This window comes from Sus scrofa, chromosome 6 (genome assembly GCF_000003025.6).
Source record: "Sus scrofa isolate TJ Tabasco breed Duroc chromosome 6, Sscrofa11.1, whole genome shotgun sequence".
NCBI lineage: Eukaryota > Metazoa > Chordata > Mammalia > Artiodactyla > Suidae > Sus > Sus scrofa.
This window is the reverse complement of record NC_010448.4, coordinates 37,069,668-37,088,145: the sequence shown is the minus strand read 5'-3', so window position 1 is coordinate 37,088,145 and position 18,478 is coordinate 37,069,668. Positions and strand designations below refer to the sequence as shown.

Here is an 18,478-nt window from a genome sequence, read left to right as displayed (position 1 = left end):
CACACAAAAGTCAATGAAAAATCATGATCTTTAGTTTGAAATTTTTCTGAGGTTAAACTAGAGTTAATCTCATTAACTTTAAAACTTCCTCAAAGCCATTATTTAACTTTAATATATTATTCAATTTTTTTTTAAAAAAATTATATCAATTGTTTAGCTTTAAAAAAAAAAAATCTGACTTCTAGAAGTTCCCATCGTGGTTCAGTGGTTAATGAATCCGACCAGGAACCATGAGGTTACGCATTCGATCCCTGGCCTTGCTCAGTGGGTTAAGGATCTGGCGTTGCCGTGAGCTGTGGTGTAGGTCACAGATGCAGCTTGGATCCCGCAGCATCGCTGTGGCCATGGTATAGGCCGGTGGCTACAGCTCTGACTCGACCCCTAGTCTGGGAACCTCCATATGCTGCAGGGGCGGCCCTAGAAAAGACAAAAAAAAAAAAAAAAAAAATCTGACCTCTAGACTTTAGCTTGTCTTGTTGATATATAATACCCACCCCCACCCTTATCCACCAGATTACATTTCAGGATCCCCCCCCCAGCAGATGCCTGAGTACATGGCTAGCACCAAAGTCTGTATGTACTGTGTTTTTTCCTATACATGCATACCTATGATATGGTTTAATTTATAAACTAGGCACCATAAGAGATTAACAGTAATAACTAATTATTATAACAATATGCTATATTAAAAGTGATGTGAATGCGGTCTCTCAAGAAAAAAATCTTATTGAACTGTATTCACCCCACTTCTTGTGATGATGTGAGATGATAAAATGCCTACATGGTAACATGAAGTGTGGTGAATGACGTAGGCCTCGTGCCTTAGCGTTAGGCTCCTTGACCTTGAGGAGATGTCAGAAGAAGGTCTGATGATCCTGGATCATAGAGCCTTGATTGTGTCAATGGCAAATGTCAGGAGCAGACCATACCCATAATTGGAGATCTTGGGATGGTTGGGGATACCAGATGTGAGCCAGACAGGGCCAAACCTCATCATGCTACTCAGAACACAGGCACAAGTTTTCAACCTTATGCATTGTTTATTTCTGGAATTTTCTCTTTAATATTTTTGGACCGTGATGACCACAGGTAACTGAAAGTGCAGAAAGTAAAACCATGGATGGAGGGGACTACTGTATTCTTATATGGATGAATAAGAATTCATCCATATGAGAATTCTCATAAGGATAAGACTTCTTAAAATTCATATTCATTTTTGCCAGTGAGTTTTTAAAATGCAACTAAACTTCCTTACCCTTTACATGAGACATTCATAGTGATGACCTTCATGTAGGTATTACTGTGAGATCTCAACTCATTAAAGTGGAACTTTTACATACTGGATAACTTAAGATAGATGAATAGAAGAAGTTTTTTAGGCTAGATACTTTGAAAACATTATTAATAAACATTAAGAGGCATGTTTTTTTTGATGAAACTTGAATTATTGAGCAATTTTAATTAACTACAACTTTCTCTCCAATGCACACAAACTCCCAAAATATTCAGGTGAAAGAAAAATTTTTTGAATTTCATGAAGAATTTTGAGGATGAGTGTTATTTCATTTCCTAGGAGTATTAACAGAGACTTTTAAAGTGATAAATAGACATAGAAATACTTCAAAGTATGCAAAAATGTTAGGTACATATGAAGTTCCCAACTTTATTTCCTGGGTTCCTAAAATTCTTTAGTAAGTTATTGTTTGGAACTTAATTCGTTTTCCAGTAGAGACTCTTTTTTTTTCTTTTTCTTTTATGGCTTCCCCATGCATATGAGTTCCCAGGGCCAGGGATCAGATCCAAGCCATAATTATGACCTGTGCTGCAGCTGCAGCAGTGTTGGATCCTTTAACCCACTGTGCTGGGGATCGAACCTGCATTCTAGTGCTGCAAAGAAGCCACCAATCCCATTGCACCATAGCAGGAACTCCAAGACTCTATTTTAAATGATTTTAACACCCAACAAACTTGTAACCATATGTTATAGATTATTTCTTTGACATTAGTATGTTTTTCCTCCCCTCCTCCTTCCCTGGTTTTTCTTCCTTTTTCTCTTTTCTTTATGTTTTTCTTGGATTATAGTGGAAAGATCAAGAGTTTGGGGGCCATGAACTTAGGACTTAGACAGTTTAGGACTTGAAAACACGTTCCACTACTTACTACTTATGTGACTTTAATTTTCTTAATTTCTGCAATCATCAGTTTCTTTATTTTTATGTTATAAGGATTAACTGATAAGAAAATATACTAATGTATTTACTTTGAAACAAATACATACTGGAGTTCCCGTCGCGGCTCAGTGGTTAACAAATCCAACTGGGAACCATGAGGTTGCGGGTTCGATCCCTGGTCTCGCTCAGTGGGTTAAGGATCCAGCATTGCCGTGAGCTGTGGTGTAGGTTGCAGACGTGGCTTGAATTTGGCATTGCTGTGGTCTGGTGTAGGCCGGCGGCTACAGCTCGGATTAGACCCCTAGCCTGGGAACCTCCATTTGCCGTGGGAGCGGCCCTAGAAAAGGCAAAAAGACAAAAAAATAAATAAATAAAACAAATACATACTAACATGGTTATTCTGATATACTGCTTCCTAATTCCAGTGTTTATAACTAAGTTAAGTCCATTTGCATTTGATTTAATTGATGATATTTCTTGTCAATTGGCCTCAAGTATAAAAGCCACTGATCAAGCCTGGATATCTGGTTAAAGGCAGTGACCAAGTGCTCCCCAGTGTGTGTGAGGACATAAGAAACCAAGGTCTTGATTTTCATTAGTCTGTTGAATTCAAATGCAGTTGAGACCTTGCTCAGTAGAGCACACAGTTTTGGTGGTGATCAGTTAAAATAAATAGACCAGAGTGTACAAATATGTATCTACATCATAGTTGCTCAGAGATTTCCCAGCTGTCACACTTCAGGAACCTTCAAGCAGAAAGACATCTGACATTTCTGAGCACTCTTATACTTTTCATGATATCCATGGGATTGCTAGTGACCTAAAGTAGGATTTCTAGGCAGCAGACATTATAAACATCTTGAGAGCTCATGTAATACAGTATTACTTTAAAAACTTCACCTAGGAAGATTTTTTCCTTTAGCTTGTTTTATAAATGACTGGCTTTCTCAAAATTAAAATTTTCAGCAGAATTATGACTAGGGCTGGAAAACTTGTATAAAAAAATTTACGATCCCTTCTTCAAAAGTATGAGTAAAACTGAATATGAAAACAATTACTGCCTCAAATCTGAGAAGACTCTATGTATGTATTGTCAGACTGTTGTCCCCAAATGATCCCTGCCTTAAAATGTGTCATAGTCTGTTCTCTGCCCTTTACAAATATTGTCCTAAGTAATCCTCCTAACTTCTTTGCTGTAACTGAGGCTCAGAAGAGTTTAGCAATTCATCCAAGGTCACACAGCCCATGACTGCCAGAGATTTTATTGCTCTATTCAGCAGTCTCCACGATGATTGTGTCACCTGAAACCTCTGTTGCATTAAGCATGACCATTAAAAGTAAAATTTTGCTAACCTATTAGGATATTAATTTGTTTCCTGTTTTCACCTACATTCTGATCGTTAAAAACATATTTCTTAGTAATTTCTGTGTCCTCTGTGAGTTGTCTCCTTATTTGCTTTGCCCGTTTAACCTTGGTTTTTATGGTTTTTCTTATCAGTCTACATGAATGTTTTATGTATTAGCTGTACATAAGACATTCTCTGTGTTTTCCTAGTTTGTTTGCCCCTAAACTTTGTTTGTGCCATTTTTTGGTGAAGTAAATTTAAAACCTTTATATACCTAGATCGGTCATTCTTATTAATCAGTTGAGTTTAAATATTATATAAATTTGGAATTTTTTGGTATAATGTATGAAGTTGAGAATCTCCATTTTCTTTTTTTCCATAGCTCATTTCTTAATATGTGTATTACTAACATGTGTCACTGAAGCTAAGAATTGGTTAGTCTTTGAAACACACAATTTTGCCCCATTAATGATCTGCTAAACCCATTTTATTCTATGTAATTTTGGTGTCATGGTTAAAAAAAAAATTACTTGCTCTGTTAAATTTCCTTTAAATTGTCGTTTCATTAACGAAACAAAAATTCTTTTCAATATTTTCTTTTTACTCTCAACAATTTTTGTTTAAGGTGAATCCAGGGTTTTTTTCATAAATGTTTGTGTGCATAAAAATGCAAATATTAATAAACCTAATCTGTCTTCTAAGGGTTTAAAGATAGCTGTCCTGTTTTTAGAAATGCTCCATTATCTCTGAGGTTTGGTATTGTATGGTGAAATGTAGAAAATCAGTGCTCTTTGATCTTTGTTTCTTTATTTTTTTTTCTTTGTCTTTTTGCCTTTTCTAAGGCTGCTCCCGCGGCATATGGAGGTTCCCAGGCTAGGGGTTGAATCAGAGCTCTAGCCGCCGGCCTACGCCAGAGCCACAGCAACGTGGAGATCCAAGCCGCATCTGCAACCTACACCACAGCTCACGGCAATGCCGGATCCTTAACCCACTGAGCGAAGCCAGGGATCGAACCCGCAACCTCATGGTTCCTAGTCAGATTCGTTAACCACTGGGCCACAACAGGAACTCCCCTGTTTGTTTATTTTGGTTTTAAATGTTCTATAGTTGGTCAGGTATGAGTTTTTTCAGGTCTGTCACTGTTCATCAGAAAACCAGTGCCATCGGATTAGAAAAAAGAAGAGCTCTATTTCTGCTTCCTGAATGATAAAAATAAGTGCAGTAGGAGAAAAATGTCTATTAACTTAACCTTTTAAGGTATTTTTCACTTTTACCGTTATGGCAATTAATGTATCCAGATTCGTTAACCCCCCAATTTATTATTTTATTCAATAACTCTCTTGAGTGCTTACTGTATGCCAGGTGCTGTGCTAGGTAGTAGGGTATGACCATGTGTAAAAAGCATACAGCTTGTGGGTTATAGATGAATGGATGGTATAAATTGGTACATCAACCTAGATCTACAGATGTAGTACAAAGAGAGAAATGAGAAGGAAATGCAAAGAAATAAGCTTTTTCAAAAGATTTGGTTAACTGTTTGATTCATATTACTGTTAATACATTAGCATTTATGCTTTCCAAGGATATATGATTTCTTAATTTACCTGTCATCATTTATAAATAGCAAAATAATAAAAATACAATTTCATTTCTATAGAATGACAGTGAAACATTAATTATGTAAGTAAAATGCTTGTTGGTAGTGAAAATTTTTTCACATCTCAATGATCAGACAAATGAGGTAGGGAAATAATTTGCTGCTATTTAGACTATCACTATACTAATCAACCCGGCATCATAAGCTAAACTAATATTAATAAATTGAAATCATGTCGATATTTGCCACAGTCAAGCCCATGTTGATTTGGTTTAAATTTTGCAAAAGTGCGTTTTTTTTCAGAGAGAGAGAAGAATATTCTTTAATATGCTCCCTGATTGGATAGGAAAAAAATAATATCCAACAATCTAAAGTGTTTCTTGTCTTCTCCTCTTGGTTATCTTCTCCATCTGTTGTATAGAATGGCAGTGTTTTTAAAGGGCAAGATTAGTATGTGGTTAAGAGCCCAGACTCCAGAGAGACACTACCATGTTTGAATATGAGCTCTGGCCGTTCCTAACAGGTGCAAGTGCTTAACCACTCAGTGTCTACATTTCATTATCTAGAAGATGATAGGATGTTGTGAGGGTTAATACACGTGACATGCTTAAACAATGCCAGGAATATAATAAGCACTAAGCAATGCAGTGGCTGCTGTTGCAGAGGCAGGAGTAGCTATGGAGGCTTCTGTGGCTGTGCTGCTGCTGTTCCTTCCTCATTTTCTTATTAATGTATTATTATCACTTTTATGACTATGAAGGACCTCTTCCAAGAGTTACTAATAACACCTTTGGTGATTTTGTCTATTAGATAGCATTGCACATGTGCCCCAGAATAGAAATACAGTGAGAAACATCCCCAAAGCTGCAAAGAATTCACTTGCATTTTTTGTGGTTGACTCTCTGCTCTTTCAGAATTTTTTTACAATATTTATTGATATATATAGTTGGTACACTGTTTTTCAGAAGTATTCACTACCTGAAAAGGGAGTAACCTAAAAAGCTGTGGAAAATGGGATGTCAACTATACTCTGACAATTTTTTAAAAAAATAAATAATAAAATAAAATATGTAAGTATAAATAGATAATATAGCACAGGAAAATCTACTCAGTACTCTGTAATAACCTATCTGGGAAAAGAATCTGAAAAAAAACAGGTGTGTGTATCCTGATTCACTCTGCTGTATTCCTGAAACTAATACAACGTTGTATGTCAACTATACTCTAATAAAATTTTTAAAAATTAAAGAGAAAAAAATAGCTTCTGGCTCTATTAAAAGAAGAAAGGAAAGAAAGAGAAAAGAAAGAGAAAGAAAGCTAAAGTAACTTTCATGAGAGTCACAACCAGGAATTGATAAATCTGGCATTTGAGTCTGGTCTTATTAACTGTTAAGAGCCATGGTTATTTGCTGCTTCTATTCTAGTCCCATGATATATGATCAAAAATTTTTAAAAAAGAAAAGAAAATGGGGTCTGATTTTTTTTTTTTTTTTTTTTTTTAGTAAATGTTATTCTTAGGTGAATTTGTATACAACTCATCATGTTTTTACATGATCAGTATAGAACTGAAGATCAGGAATGAAATGAACACATTTTCATAGCCTAAGTGCAGTAAAAATGAAAGCATGTGGACTCACTTTAGGAGAAGTTGGTTTTTTTTGTTTTTTTTTTTTTATTATACAGTTAACTTTCACAAGCCTAAGCACAACTAAGACAACTTTAAAATGTATAAGTGCTGGGTCAAGAGGTATGCTTGGAAAAAAAAAAAAAGAGGTATGCTTGCTTTAAATTTGCATAGATACTGCTAACTTGCACTCCAAAGAGGTTATGCAGAATTACATTTCAGTATTTCCCATGGCTGCCCCTTCCAGACATAGTCACATCCTGGCCCAGGGATTATCTCTGCTACAGTGAGCTTCAGGTGTCAGTGGGTTTCTCTGAGGTGTGACTGACTTAGTACTTTCTTCCCACCTTCCCCTCCCAAACATTCTAAATTGCCTTCCTGTTGTATCCTGGGATTTTATCCAAAGTCACCACATGGAACTACCACATGGAAAGGGCTTCTGTGTTTACAGTACAACAGCAGTTGAAGACATTGCCCACATGCTGGTCCGTGCCCCATAAGAAATGTTCCATCTCAGAAAGCTCTTAGAAGTTAGCATTGGGAAACACTTTGTCTTCCCTCAATGAAATGGTTTTCTTCCTTGAGAATGCAAACACTTTATTTTTAGAACAACTTTATTGAGCTAAAATTATACCTTTCATCTATTTAAAGTTTAGAATTCAGTGGTTTTTAGCATATTCACAGTGTTGTGCAGCCATAACCATAATCAATTTTAGAATAGTTTTCATCACTCCACCACCAAAAAACCTATACCCTTTAGCAGTCACTCACTCCCACTTACCCTTAATCATTTCACCCTTCCACCTCGCACTAAACAATCATTAATATACTTTTTATTTCTATGTATTTGCCTCTTCTGGACATTTTCCATGCCTCAAGTGATAAAATGTATGGCCTTTATGACTGACTTTTTTCACTCAGCCTGTCTTCAGCATTCATCCAGGTACTAGCACTTTATTCCTTTTTATGGTAGAATAACATTCCATTATGTGGATATGCCACCTTTAATTTATCCATTCATCAGGTGATGGACATTTGGGTTGTTGCTTTAGCTATTATGAATAATGCTGCTATATACTTTCATGAGCAAGCTGTTGTTTGACGTATGTTTTCATCTCCCTTGGGTATAATATGGGGGTGGAATTGCTGAGTCATATGGTAACTCTGAGGTTAACATTTGGAGCAATTCTAGACTATTTTCCAAAGTGGCTGTACCATTTTTCCCTCCAACCAGCAATATATGGGGAGTGTAATTTTTCTATGTCCTTTCCAACCTTTATTCTTTTTTTTTTTTTTTTTTGTCTTTTGTCTTTATAGGGCCACACCCATGGCATATGGAGGTTCTCAGGCTAGGGGTCAAATCGGAGCTACAGCTGCTGGCCTATGCCACAGCAATGTGGGATCTAAGCCGTGTCTGCAACCTACACCACAGCTCACAGCAATGCCAGATCCTTAACCCACTGAACAAGGCCAGGGATCAAACCCACCTCCTCATGGATACTAGTCAGGTTCATTAACTGCTAAGCCATGATGGAGACACCAAACGTTTATTCTTATCTGTTTTTTAATATTAGCCATTCTAATGGATATGAGGTGTTATTATTTGATTTAATAAGCATTTTCCAAATGACTAATGTTGAATATCTTTTCATGTGCTTATTGGTAATTTATATATCTTCTTTGGAGAAATATTTATTCAGAGACTGTGGCCATTTTTAAATTGGGTTATTTGTCTTTTTATAATTAAGTTGTAAGAATTCTTTATATGTTTAAGATACAAGTCTCTTATAAGGTATGTGATTTGCAAATATTTTCTACCATTCTGTGCACATTTTGCTCTCTTGGTGGTGTCCTTTGAGACATAAAAGGTTATAATTTTGACAGAAATCCAATTTATCAATTTATCTCATTTTTTCTTTTGTTATATTTTGATATTATAATTTTGTTAAATGCAAGGTCATAATGATTTACTCATATTTTCTTCTAACAGTTTTATATTTTTAGCTCTTACATTTAACTTTTTGATCTATTTTGCATTAATTTTTTTAGGTGGTGTGAGGAAGAAGCCCAACTTCATTCTTTTGCATTTGGATATTCATTTATCCCAGTACTTTTTTGTGGGGGAAATATCTAATTTTTTTTCCTATTGAATTGTTTTGACACCCTTGTCAAAAATCAGTTGACCTAAAGTAAGGATTTATTTCTGGACTCTCAATTATATTCCACTGATATCTGTCTTTATGCCAATACCATATTGTCATAAGTACTATAGCTTCTTCCTATCAAGCTGGATCCCTTTTATTACTTTTTCTTATCTAATAATTTCTCTGACTGGAACCGCCAATACAATGTTGAATAGAAGTGGCAAGAGCAGACATCATTGTCATAGTTCCTGATCTTTGGGGCAAAGCATTCCATCTTTTAGCACTGACTATGACATTAGCCAGGGGTTTTTTATAGATGCCCTTTATCAGGTGGAGGAAGTTCCTGTTTACCCCTGGTTTTTTTTTTAATGTTTTTTTTATCATGAAAGGACATTAAATTTTGTGAAGAGGTTTTCTGTGTCTAATGAGATGATCTTTAGTTTTTAATGTCCTTTTTCAGTCGAGGTGGAGTATTACAACAATTGATTTTGTGATGTTAAGCCATTCTTGCATTTGTGGGCTGAGTCCATTTGGTCATGGTGTATAATCATTTTTATATGTTGCTGGATTTAGTTTGCTAGTATTTTTGCTGAGGAGTTCTGTGCCTGTATTCAGAAGAGATTTTGATTTTGTGATTTTGATTTTCTTTCTTTGTGATGTCTTTGATTTTGGCATTAGGGTAATACTGGCCTCATAGAATGAATTGAGAAGTGTTCCCTCTGCTATTTTTTGGAAAATTTTGTGAAAAATGGATTTTTCATCTTTAATTATGTGGTAGAATTCATCAATGAAATCACCTGGTCCTGGACATAGATTTGTGTGTGTGTGTGTGTAGAAAGTTTCAGTCACTACTTGTTATATATCTGTTCATATTTTCTATTCCGCCATGAGTAAGTTTTGGTAATGTATATAGTTCTAGGAATTTGTCCATGTCTAGGTTAGTGAAATTGTTGACAAAAATTTGTTCAGAGCATTCTCTTATAATCCTTAAGATCAGTGGTAATGTTCCTAGTTTCATTCCTGGGTTAGTAATTTGAGTCTTCTTTCATTTTTTCTTGGTCAGTCTAGCTAAAGGTTTGCCAGCTACTGAGTTTTTAAGATCTACTTGTTTTCATTTATTTTCTATATTATTTTTCTATAGTCTCTTCCATTAGTTTTTCACTCTAATTACCTTCCTCATGCCTGTTTTTTATTTAGTTTGCTCTTTTTCATCTGGTGTCTTGTGTGGAGTATAAGTTATTGGCTTTTGAATTTTCTGTGTTTTGGGGGGTTGTTTCTGTTTGTGTGTGTGTTTTTTTTTTTTTTTTTTTTTCCCAGCCACACCTATGGTATATGAAAGTTCCTGGGCCAAGGATCAAATCTGTGACCTACACCACAGCTGCAGCAATGCTGGATCTTTAACCCACTGCACTCGGCCAGAGATTGAACCCACACCTCTGCAATGACCTGAGCCACTACAGTCAGATCCTCAACCCACTGCACCACAGCAAGAACTCCAAGAATTTTCAATTTTAATATACACATTTATAGCTATGAATTTCCCTCTGAGCATTGCTTTACCTATGTCTCCTAAGTTTTGGTATGTTGTGTCTTCTTCAATCATCTCATCAGAAGGTACATTAGAAAATATTTTCTAATTCCTCTTCTGATTTTTTTTCCTGACTCACTGGTATTGGTTATGTAGGAATGTGTTGTTTAATTTCAGTATATTTGTACATTTCTAAAACTTCTCTCTGTTATTAATTTCTAATTTCCTTGTGTCATGGTCAAAGTATATACTTTGTATGATTTTAATCCTTTTAAATTTATTGCTGCTTATTTTATGGCATAGCATATGAAAGATGTTCCATGCACATTGAGAAGGATGTATATTCTGCTCTTGTTACATCTGTTAGGTTTAATTGGTTTACAGTGTTGTTCAGATGCATTTTTGATCATGTCATTTCTTTTTTTCAGCTGATGAATTAATCAGTCCTAAAGACATTGATCCTGTTCAGCGTTATATCCCACTACAGAATCAGCGTAATGTGAGCATGAGGTTTTCCAATCAGGTAAAGAGTTATTTTGTAATTTAGACTCATCCAGATATTTAAAGCCTAATTGAAGAAGAAATTTTATTTTATTTTATTTTATTGGGTTTTTTGTCTTTGTAGGGCCGCACCATGGCATATGGAGATTCCCAGGCTAGGGGTCTAATCAGAGCTGCAGCTGCTGGCCTACACCACAGCCACAGCAACGCAGGATCCGAGCCACATCTGCGACCTATACCACAGCTCACAGCAATGCTGAATCCTTAACCCACTGAGTGAGGCCTGGGATCAAACCCACAACCTTATGGTTCCTAGTCGGATTCATTTCCATTGCACCATGATGGGAACTCCAAAATTTTATTCTTAATGGGTTTTTATTGTGCATTCTGAAGGCAATGCTTTTCTGTCTTTAGGTTAGTTAAGATTTACCTGTGGAAAAGGACTATTTGTTAACAAGGAATCAGATCTGTCCAACAAGATGTCTCAGGCTAAACATCTTCACTGTCACAGTGGTTAAGTGAAAGATGTCACATGTCTTTAAGAAGATGCAGTATGTACACGTAGCACAAGGACAGATGAGACAGAACTATTACTTATGGGAATGGGGTCCTGTGAAAGGCCCTGGGCTTGATCTATCCAGTGCTGTGTCTGATTGATTGACAGGAGTTGTTCGTAGTTCTTGGTGACATGTTGGGTGAAAGAATAGTTTTAAATTTTTTTATATGTAATAGCTATAGATTCAGACTGTGTTGTGACAACAGAATAAGTGTTTGCAGGATCAGCAAGATTGATGTTAACTTGAGCAAACCCTCAAGTATTAAATGATACCAGTAATGAGGACTGTCAAAATGAAAATGTTGTGTATTGTGGAAACTGCCTGAGGAGAAAGGGAATGAGCCTGTGTGTGTGCCTGGGATTCCAAGCAGTTAGAATTTATTTAATAAGAATAGCATCAGCACTTACAGAAAATATGCTTACAAAATTGAAATGCTCTTTTCACTTTACAAATATGCGTGTAACACACACACACAAATACAAATAAATGATTGTTTTAGTGAGAGAAAGGAAGAGCCAAACCAGCCTCATTAGTAGGTTCTATCATACTGTTTCTCCTTTTTGTTGGTCCTCAACCCAACGTGTAGTTACTCTGAGAGGTTTATAGATGAGAAACTTTTTGGGAGACTTGTAAATAAATGTGAAGATTTTCTCAGGAACATAAAATCCCTATGTTAATATGTGATAAAAATTTTACCACTGGCTTATTAGTTCCCATATGAGGCAGAGATTTGGCCTTTATCTACCATTCATCTCTGTGCAGCATAAGTATACATTCTGTCCGTATTGGAGACAGGTAATTTCACTTGAAGAAATGGTAACATAGGAATATATTTAACTTCATATTACCCAGTGCTGTGACTCTGAGCCATTTTAAGACTAGTGTGTATCATTTACATAGCATTTCACATGTGTCACCCACTTCTCAAATCTCAAAGGCTTTTCCTAGAAAATAAGGTGACCTCATTGGTCACAGATTTGAAATGTAGGGGCAGAAACGAGAGAATATCAAAGCGCATGGCTAACGAAATCAGCAATTTAAACATTTCCTTCATGCTTGACATAAAAGGAGGGGGATGGGTTACGTACAGTTTCTGACATGCAACATACTTGCAGTTCATTCTCTCTCACTCAGGAAAGCTTGTCCGAGTGCAAGTGAGTGAGAGTGAATTTTATAGAGAATTTACTCTCGGTGTATTTTTTCTATTGAAATCATTTTCTAATGTTGCAACTAAATTACCTGTGGCATGCTTCCCAGGTGGCACCATATCCTAGCGAAGAACCTTTTCTAGGCTCTGCACAGGGGCTTCTCACCTGCAGCCATGTGGGAATTACATCTGTGTAGAGTTGTGTACAGTTTCTGAGAGGGAAATGATAGGAAAGTTTGGCAGAAAAAACTTACTGGGAGGTGTTATTGCCTAACTCTGCTGTCATCTTGGTTGTGATATAAAATGGTGAGGTGTCATTGCCACTTTCTCTTGCCCACGTCCATTGTTGGGGCTGGATGACATGGCTCGATGAAATACAGAGGTCAGACATGGCCCTCTGCTTGAAATGCTGGGTCAGTGGCCTCTCAGTCATGAATGACCAGGTCACATCGTACAGATCTGTGGGGATTGACCAGGTACTTTAAATCCTGCCAAATGTCAGAAAAAAATAGAGTAGTAAAGCTGAGACATTTCCCGAAAGCCAGAAAAATCCTTGACTTCCAAAGGTGTATCAGGTGTCCCCATGACCACCCTCAGCCTCGGTGGATTCACTAGGCCGCACAGAACTCAGAAGTTGTTATACTTACACTTACAGTTTATTCTAGGAAAAGGATACAGGATAAAATTAGTGAAGGCACACGAGGCAAGTCCTGAGGAAACCAGGCACAAGCTTCCAAGAGCTCTCTCCCAGTGGAGTCATGTGAGATACAGTTACCCAGCAGTGAGGTATGACAACACATGAAGTGTTGCCAGCCAGAGAAGCTTGCTCAGGCTCGAGTGTCCAGGGTTTTTATTGGGATCAAGCATGTAGCACCTGCACGACTGACCTTGGTTATTCACGCTCTTCCCCTCCCCAGAGAAAAAGCAGATGTTCACCGTAAATCACATTGTTACCATAAACCATCTGGACAAACTGGTATAGTATGGCCCAAAGCCTCAGGTGTGCAGATACACTCTTATCTGACAGAATATTCCAAGAAGCCAGACAAGGACCCATCCCGAAAACATGCCTTTCTTGGGCATTTTCAGGGTTTGAATAACCCAGGCCTACTGAATCAACTTATTCCTTCACAGAAAGATTATGGTGGAAGGAAGTTTCTAGAATCCAGAAGGCAGGGAGTGCCCCCGGACTGTAGAAAGGTCCTCTCCTTCAAATACGCGTAGGGCTATTAGAACATTACAAATACAAAACATTGAGGACTGAATTGAGAGCTCTTGGTTTTCTTAATATCAGCAAGTTAATTTTAGGAAAAGGGAACTACTTTTGTACCTAAAGCTAAGACTGAGGTTGGAAAAGTACGGATCATCTGAGATGACCCTTCTCACTTCTCTCACTAGAAAAGTGCTATTTTCTCTTGATGTTACTTAGAGAATAAAACAAGTCTCCTTTTATAAATAATGTTTAGAGGAGTAGAAAGAAAAGTGCTGCAAGCAGTAGGGAACATGCTTTATAGTTTTGTGAGATTTTGACCAAACCAAAATAAAACAAAACAAGAAAACATCTGGAGACCTTCGAATGTAAGTTATTGGAGACCAGAGACCATGCTTTTATTCATTTTTATAGATTTCATTATTTATCATAAGTACCCTAACACCTATTGTATAGGAGGTCCTCAGTGTTTAACTTGAATGTTTGAATGTGCTTGAAGATACATGTGGGAGGAAGATATGTCATGGGAAATAGTGGATTTATCCGGGTATCCCTAAATCTTTCTCTAATCCTGATCTCTTACCTAATATTTAAACTTGAATTTCCAGCTACCTGGTGATCATCTCCCCACAAATCTAGGATTTCTGGATGTATACTTAACGCCAACCCACTGAGTTGTGTACATTAAATATGTACAGATTTTTCGTATGACAATCATATCTCAATAAAGTGGTTTGAAAGAAAAATGAAACCAAACATTTCTAATACCAAATTTATATTCTCTCTTCAAAGCTGCTCTTCTTTCCATAGTCCTTATCTTGGATAAGAACACCATCTTCAGTAGCCCCTTCTCATGCCAGTCAGTAGCTCTAATATTCACGTGATTATTGTATTGGCTCTGCCTTCACGGCAGATCCCTTCATATGTATCCCTGCTTCCATGTACCACTCAGATTTCATTACTACTCGATGGCATAGTTTAAATAATCTCTCTGTCTCCAGTCTGTCCTCCTGGGGCTTGAGAACACATGGTCTTGAATGACTTGATTTTTTCTTTTTTTCTTTTTGGGCCACCCACAGCACATGAGGTTCCCCGGCCAGGGGTCAGATCCAAGCACTAGCTGCAGCAACACCGGATCCTTAACCCACTCTCCAGAGCCAGGGATCTAACCTCGTGGGTACTAGTTCGTTTTCTCTGAGCCACAATGGGAACTCCTTAACCTCTCAGTATTTAATAGTTATTTTTAATTCTTTTATTTATCACCTTTATAATTTTAAACAATGTAATACAGTAACATTTTGGGGAACTTGTCTTTATTTTTGGTGTTCTAAAATTTCACAAGTTTTGTTTTCATTCTGGTTGTATTTGGTGGGCCCTTTTCATTTGTGACTTTCTGCAGCTGTGGAAATTTTTCTTCAATTATTTCTTTAATAATTTCCTTGCCTTGCTTTCCTTTCCTTTCCTTTCCTTTCCTTTCCTTTCCTTTCCTTTCCTTTCCTTTCCTTTCCTTTCCTTTCCTTTCCTTTTCTTTTGTTTGTCTTTTTAGAGCTGCACCTGTGGGATATGGAGGTTCCCAGGTCAAATCAGCGCTGTAGGTGCCTGGCGTACCCACAGGCAGATCCCAGCCACGTCTGTGACCTACACTACAGCTTACGGCAGCGCCGGATCCTCAACCCACTGAGAGATAGTTCCAGGCCAGGGATAGAGTCTGTGTCCTCATGGGTACTAGTCAGATTCATTTCTGCTGAGCCACAACCAGAACTCTTCCTTTATTTTCTTTATTCTTTCTACTGAAGATCTTTTGTTAATCAGATTTTAAGCCTACTAGAATGATCCTTTGAATCTCTTCCTTTTTTTCAAATGGCTTCTGATTCTTTGGTATTTTTGTTTGTTTTGGGTTTTTGTTTGTTCTCTACATTCAGGATATCTTCCTTTACTTTTTGTTGCAGCTCTTTTATTGAACTTTTTTTCAAAGTCATATTTTAATGTCTAATGGCTCGTTTTTGTTTTCTGATTATCCTTTTCATAGCTTCCTGGTTTTTTAAGAGCATTGTCACAATTATTATAAATTTAGAGGGTAAAAAAATTGAGATATCAATTGAATAAAAAATTGTTCTAACTTTTTATTTTTAAATAGTACAGCTCCATAAGAAATTGCAGCGAAATGCCCAGACAGGCCACTGTTAACACCTTGTATAACTATCATATAATGTGAAAAGCAGAAAATTGGCGTTGGTATAATCCATGGAGTTTATTCAGATTTTACCAGTATTAATTTGTGTGTGTGTGTGTGTCTCCAATTCCATACAATGTGTAGCTTTTTGTAAGTACTACCATCACCATCATGATACTTAATTGCAACATTTTCCTTGTGTTACCCCTTTATAACAAATCTCCTTCCTCACACCCTTCCTTAACCCCCGGGGACCACTCATCTGTCTTCCATTTTTATAGTTTTGTTATTTCACAAATGTTCTATAAATGGGAGAACACATCGTATAACCTTTGAGGAATGTCTTTTTTTCACTCAGCATAATGCCTGTGAGTTCAATCCAGGTTTTTCATGTATCAAATTTGTTCCTTTTTATTGCTGAGTAGTATTTATAGTATGACAATACCATCGTTTAACCATTTGCCTATTGAAGGACATCTTATGGGTTATTTGAATATTTTAGAATTTCATTTTTATTTATTTATAATATTTTTTGGTATATTGCTTTCTTACATTTTCCTCTAGGAATTACCATGTACACACCAAGTCTGTTGATATATTTTACACCTTGAATGAGTGTAGAAACATTCCTTCCGTTTAGTTTTCTTTCCCATTTTCACTTTTTTTGGTCATGCCTGTGTTATGCGGAAGTTCTTGGGCAAGGGATCAAACCTGTGCTTCAGCATTTATCTGAGCCACAGCACTTGTGAACACTGGATCCTTAACTGCACCACAAGTGAACTCCCCCATTTTCACTTTTTAAACATAATTTCTTAAGTTATTTCTCTGTGTTCATTAAGCAGTACATCAGATGGTATGAAAAATTTTGCTTCAACCATAACATTTTTTTTTTTTTTTTTTGTCTTTTTCTGCCTTTTCTAGGGCCGCTTCCTTGGCATATGGAGGTTCCCAGGCTAGGGGTCTAATCAGAGCCGTAGCCGCCAGCCTACGCCACAGCCACAGCAATGCCGAATCCGAGCCATGTCTGTAACCTACACCACAGCTCACGGCAAGGCCGGAATCTTAACCCACGGAGCAAGGCCAGGGATCGAACCTGCAATCTCATGGTCCCTAGTCGGATTCATTTCTGCTGTGCCATGATGAGAACTCCTCAGCCATAAAATTTGATTAAAGAAAGTCATGAGGTAAAAGATAGTCCACTGTGGTTATTTCAGTTTCTACATTTCATTGTTCTTTCCTTTCGGAATGTCCCTGTCTTCTTCTGTTATCATTTCATTCTGTTTGCATAGCTTTCTTTAGACTTTACTTATGAATAGGTCATTAGCAATGAAATTCTTAGTTTTCCTTTGTTTGTTAATGTCTATTTCCCTTTCATTCCTGAAGGATACTTTTGTTAGATACAGAATTCCTGATTGACAGTTTTCTTTCAGCACTAAGAATTATTGTGTACTTCCTCTGGCCGCCATAGTTTCAGATGAGCAGTCCCTTGTCAAATCGAATATGTGTTCTTCTACAGATAATATTCCATTTATTTTAGCCTAAGTCTCTTTAAGCCATGAGGTGGAAAGCCAGGAGATAACAAAATCAGCTGATGCAGGTGAATCAGCTCACTTACTGGCTTCCCAGGAGTTGGGTAGGCTTTTCCTTGCTGTGAAACTGCTGCTGTAGGCTGATCAAAACTCCATGATGTTATGCTGTTGTGAAATGGGACTTGGGATGGCCCTTGGACCCTTACTGCTGCTACCATAGGTGAATTGGTAGCCCACTGAGGCCTAATTTTTGGAGCAGGAGTCAAGATACTTCACTGGGGCTTCTTTGCTGATGCTGCAGTCATGTTGGCCCACAAGGTGACCTGATTGTAAAGCAAAGGTTAGATGGACCCACTAGGACTTTAAAGCTGCTGAAGACTGATTGGCCAGCTAGCACCTCAGTGGAGGAGCTAGGATTGGGTCTCCCCACTTGGTCACTGTTGTGGTTCCTGCTTCCCAGTCTTTTGGCCAGAGAGAACAGACTTTTATTGCTTTTGTGTTTTCTTCTCTTTCTTTCTTTTCTTTTTTTCTTTCTTTTTTTTTTCCTTTCTTTTTTTTTTTTTTTTTTTTAATCTATGCCTGTTGTTTCAGGCTGCAGATCTCTCTGGTGCTCAGCCCAGTGTGTGTGGGATCATATGAATCTCACCACATTTCCATTCTTCAGGTTCTGAGGTTTGTTTTTAGGTGGCGAGTCTATTGCCTTCTTTCCAGCTCTCTAAGTCCTTTACCCATTATCCATTTAATTATTTCCAGGATAAATCATTGTATTTTTTGAGCTGGAGGGGAAACTGAGTACAGGCATCTTGTCCCTTCTTGCCCTTTTTTTCATGGGTAAGTTATCTTCGTAAATCTTTCTGTGAGTAAAAAGAAGTCTGTTCCTCGAATAGTCTTTTTTTTCCCTCCAGAGTAATTTTTACAGTAATATCTGCTATCATATTTTGAGCATCTATT

The 18,478-nt window shown here is 37.2% G+C and overlaps 1 protein-coding gene across 6 annotated transcripts in view; it reads left to right on the top strand.

Annotated features, from left to right (window-relative positions):
* The window catches only part of PHKB (phosphorylase kinase regulatory subunit beta), a 199,208-nt gene that overhangs the window by 105,486 nt on the left and 75,244 nt on the right, over window positions 1-18,478 (top strand). For all 6 annotated transcript variants that reach the window (XM_021094236.1, XM_013998279.2, XM_013998278.2 and 3 more), the window contains one exon: window positions 10,839-10,933. In XM_021094236.1, the coding sequence (XP_020949895.1) occupies window positions 10,839-10,933 (95 nt within the window). The remainder of the gene's footprint in view (window positions 1-10,838; window positions 10,934-18,478) is intronic.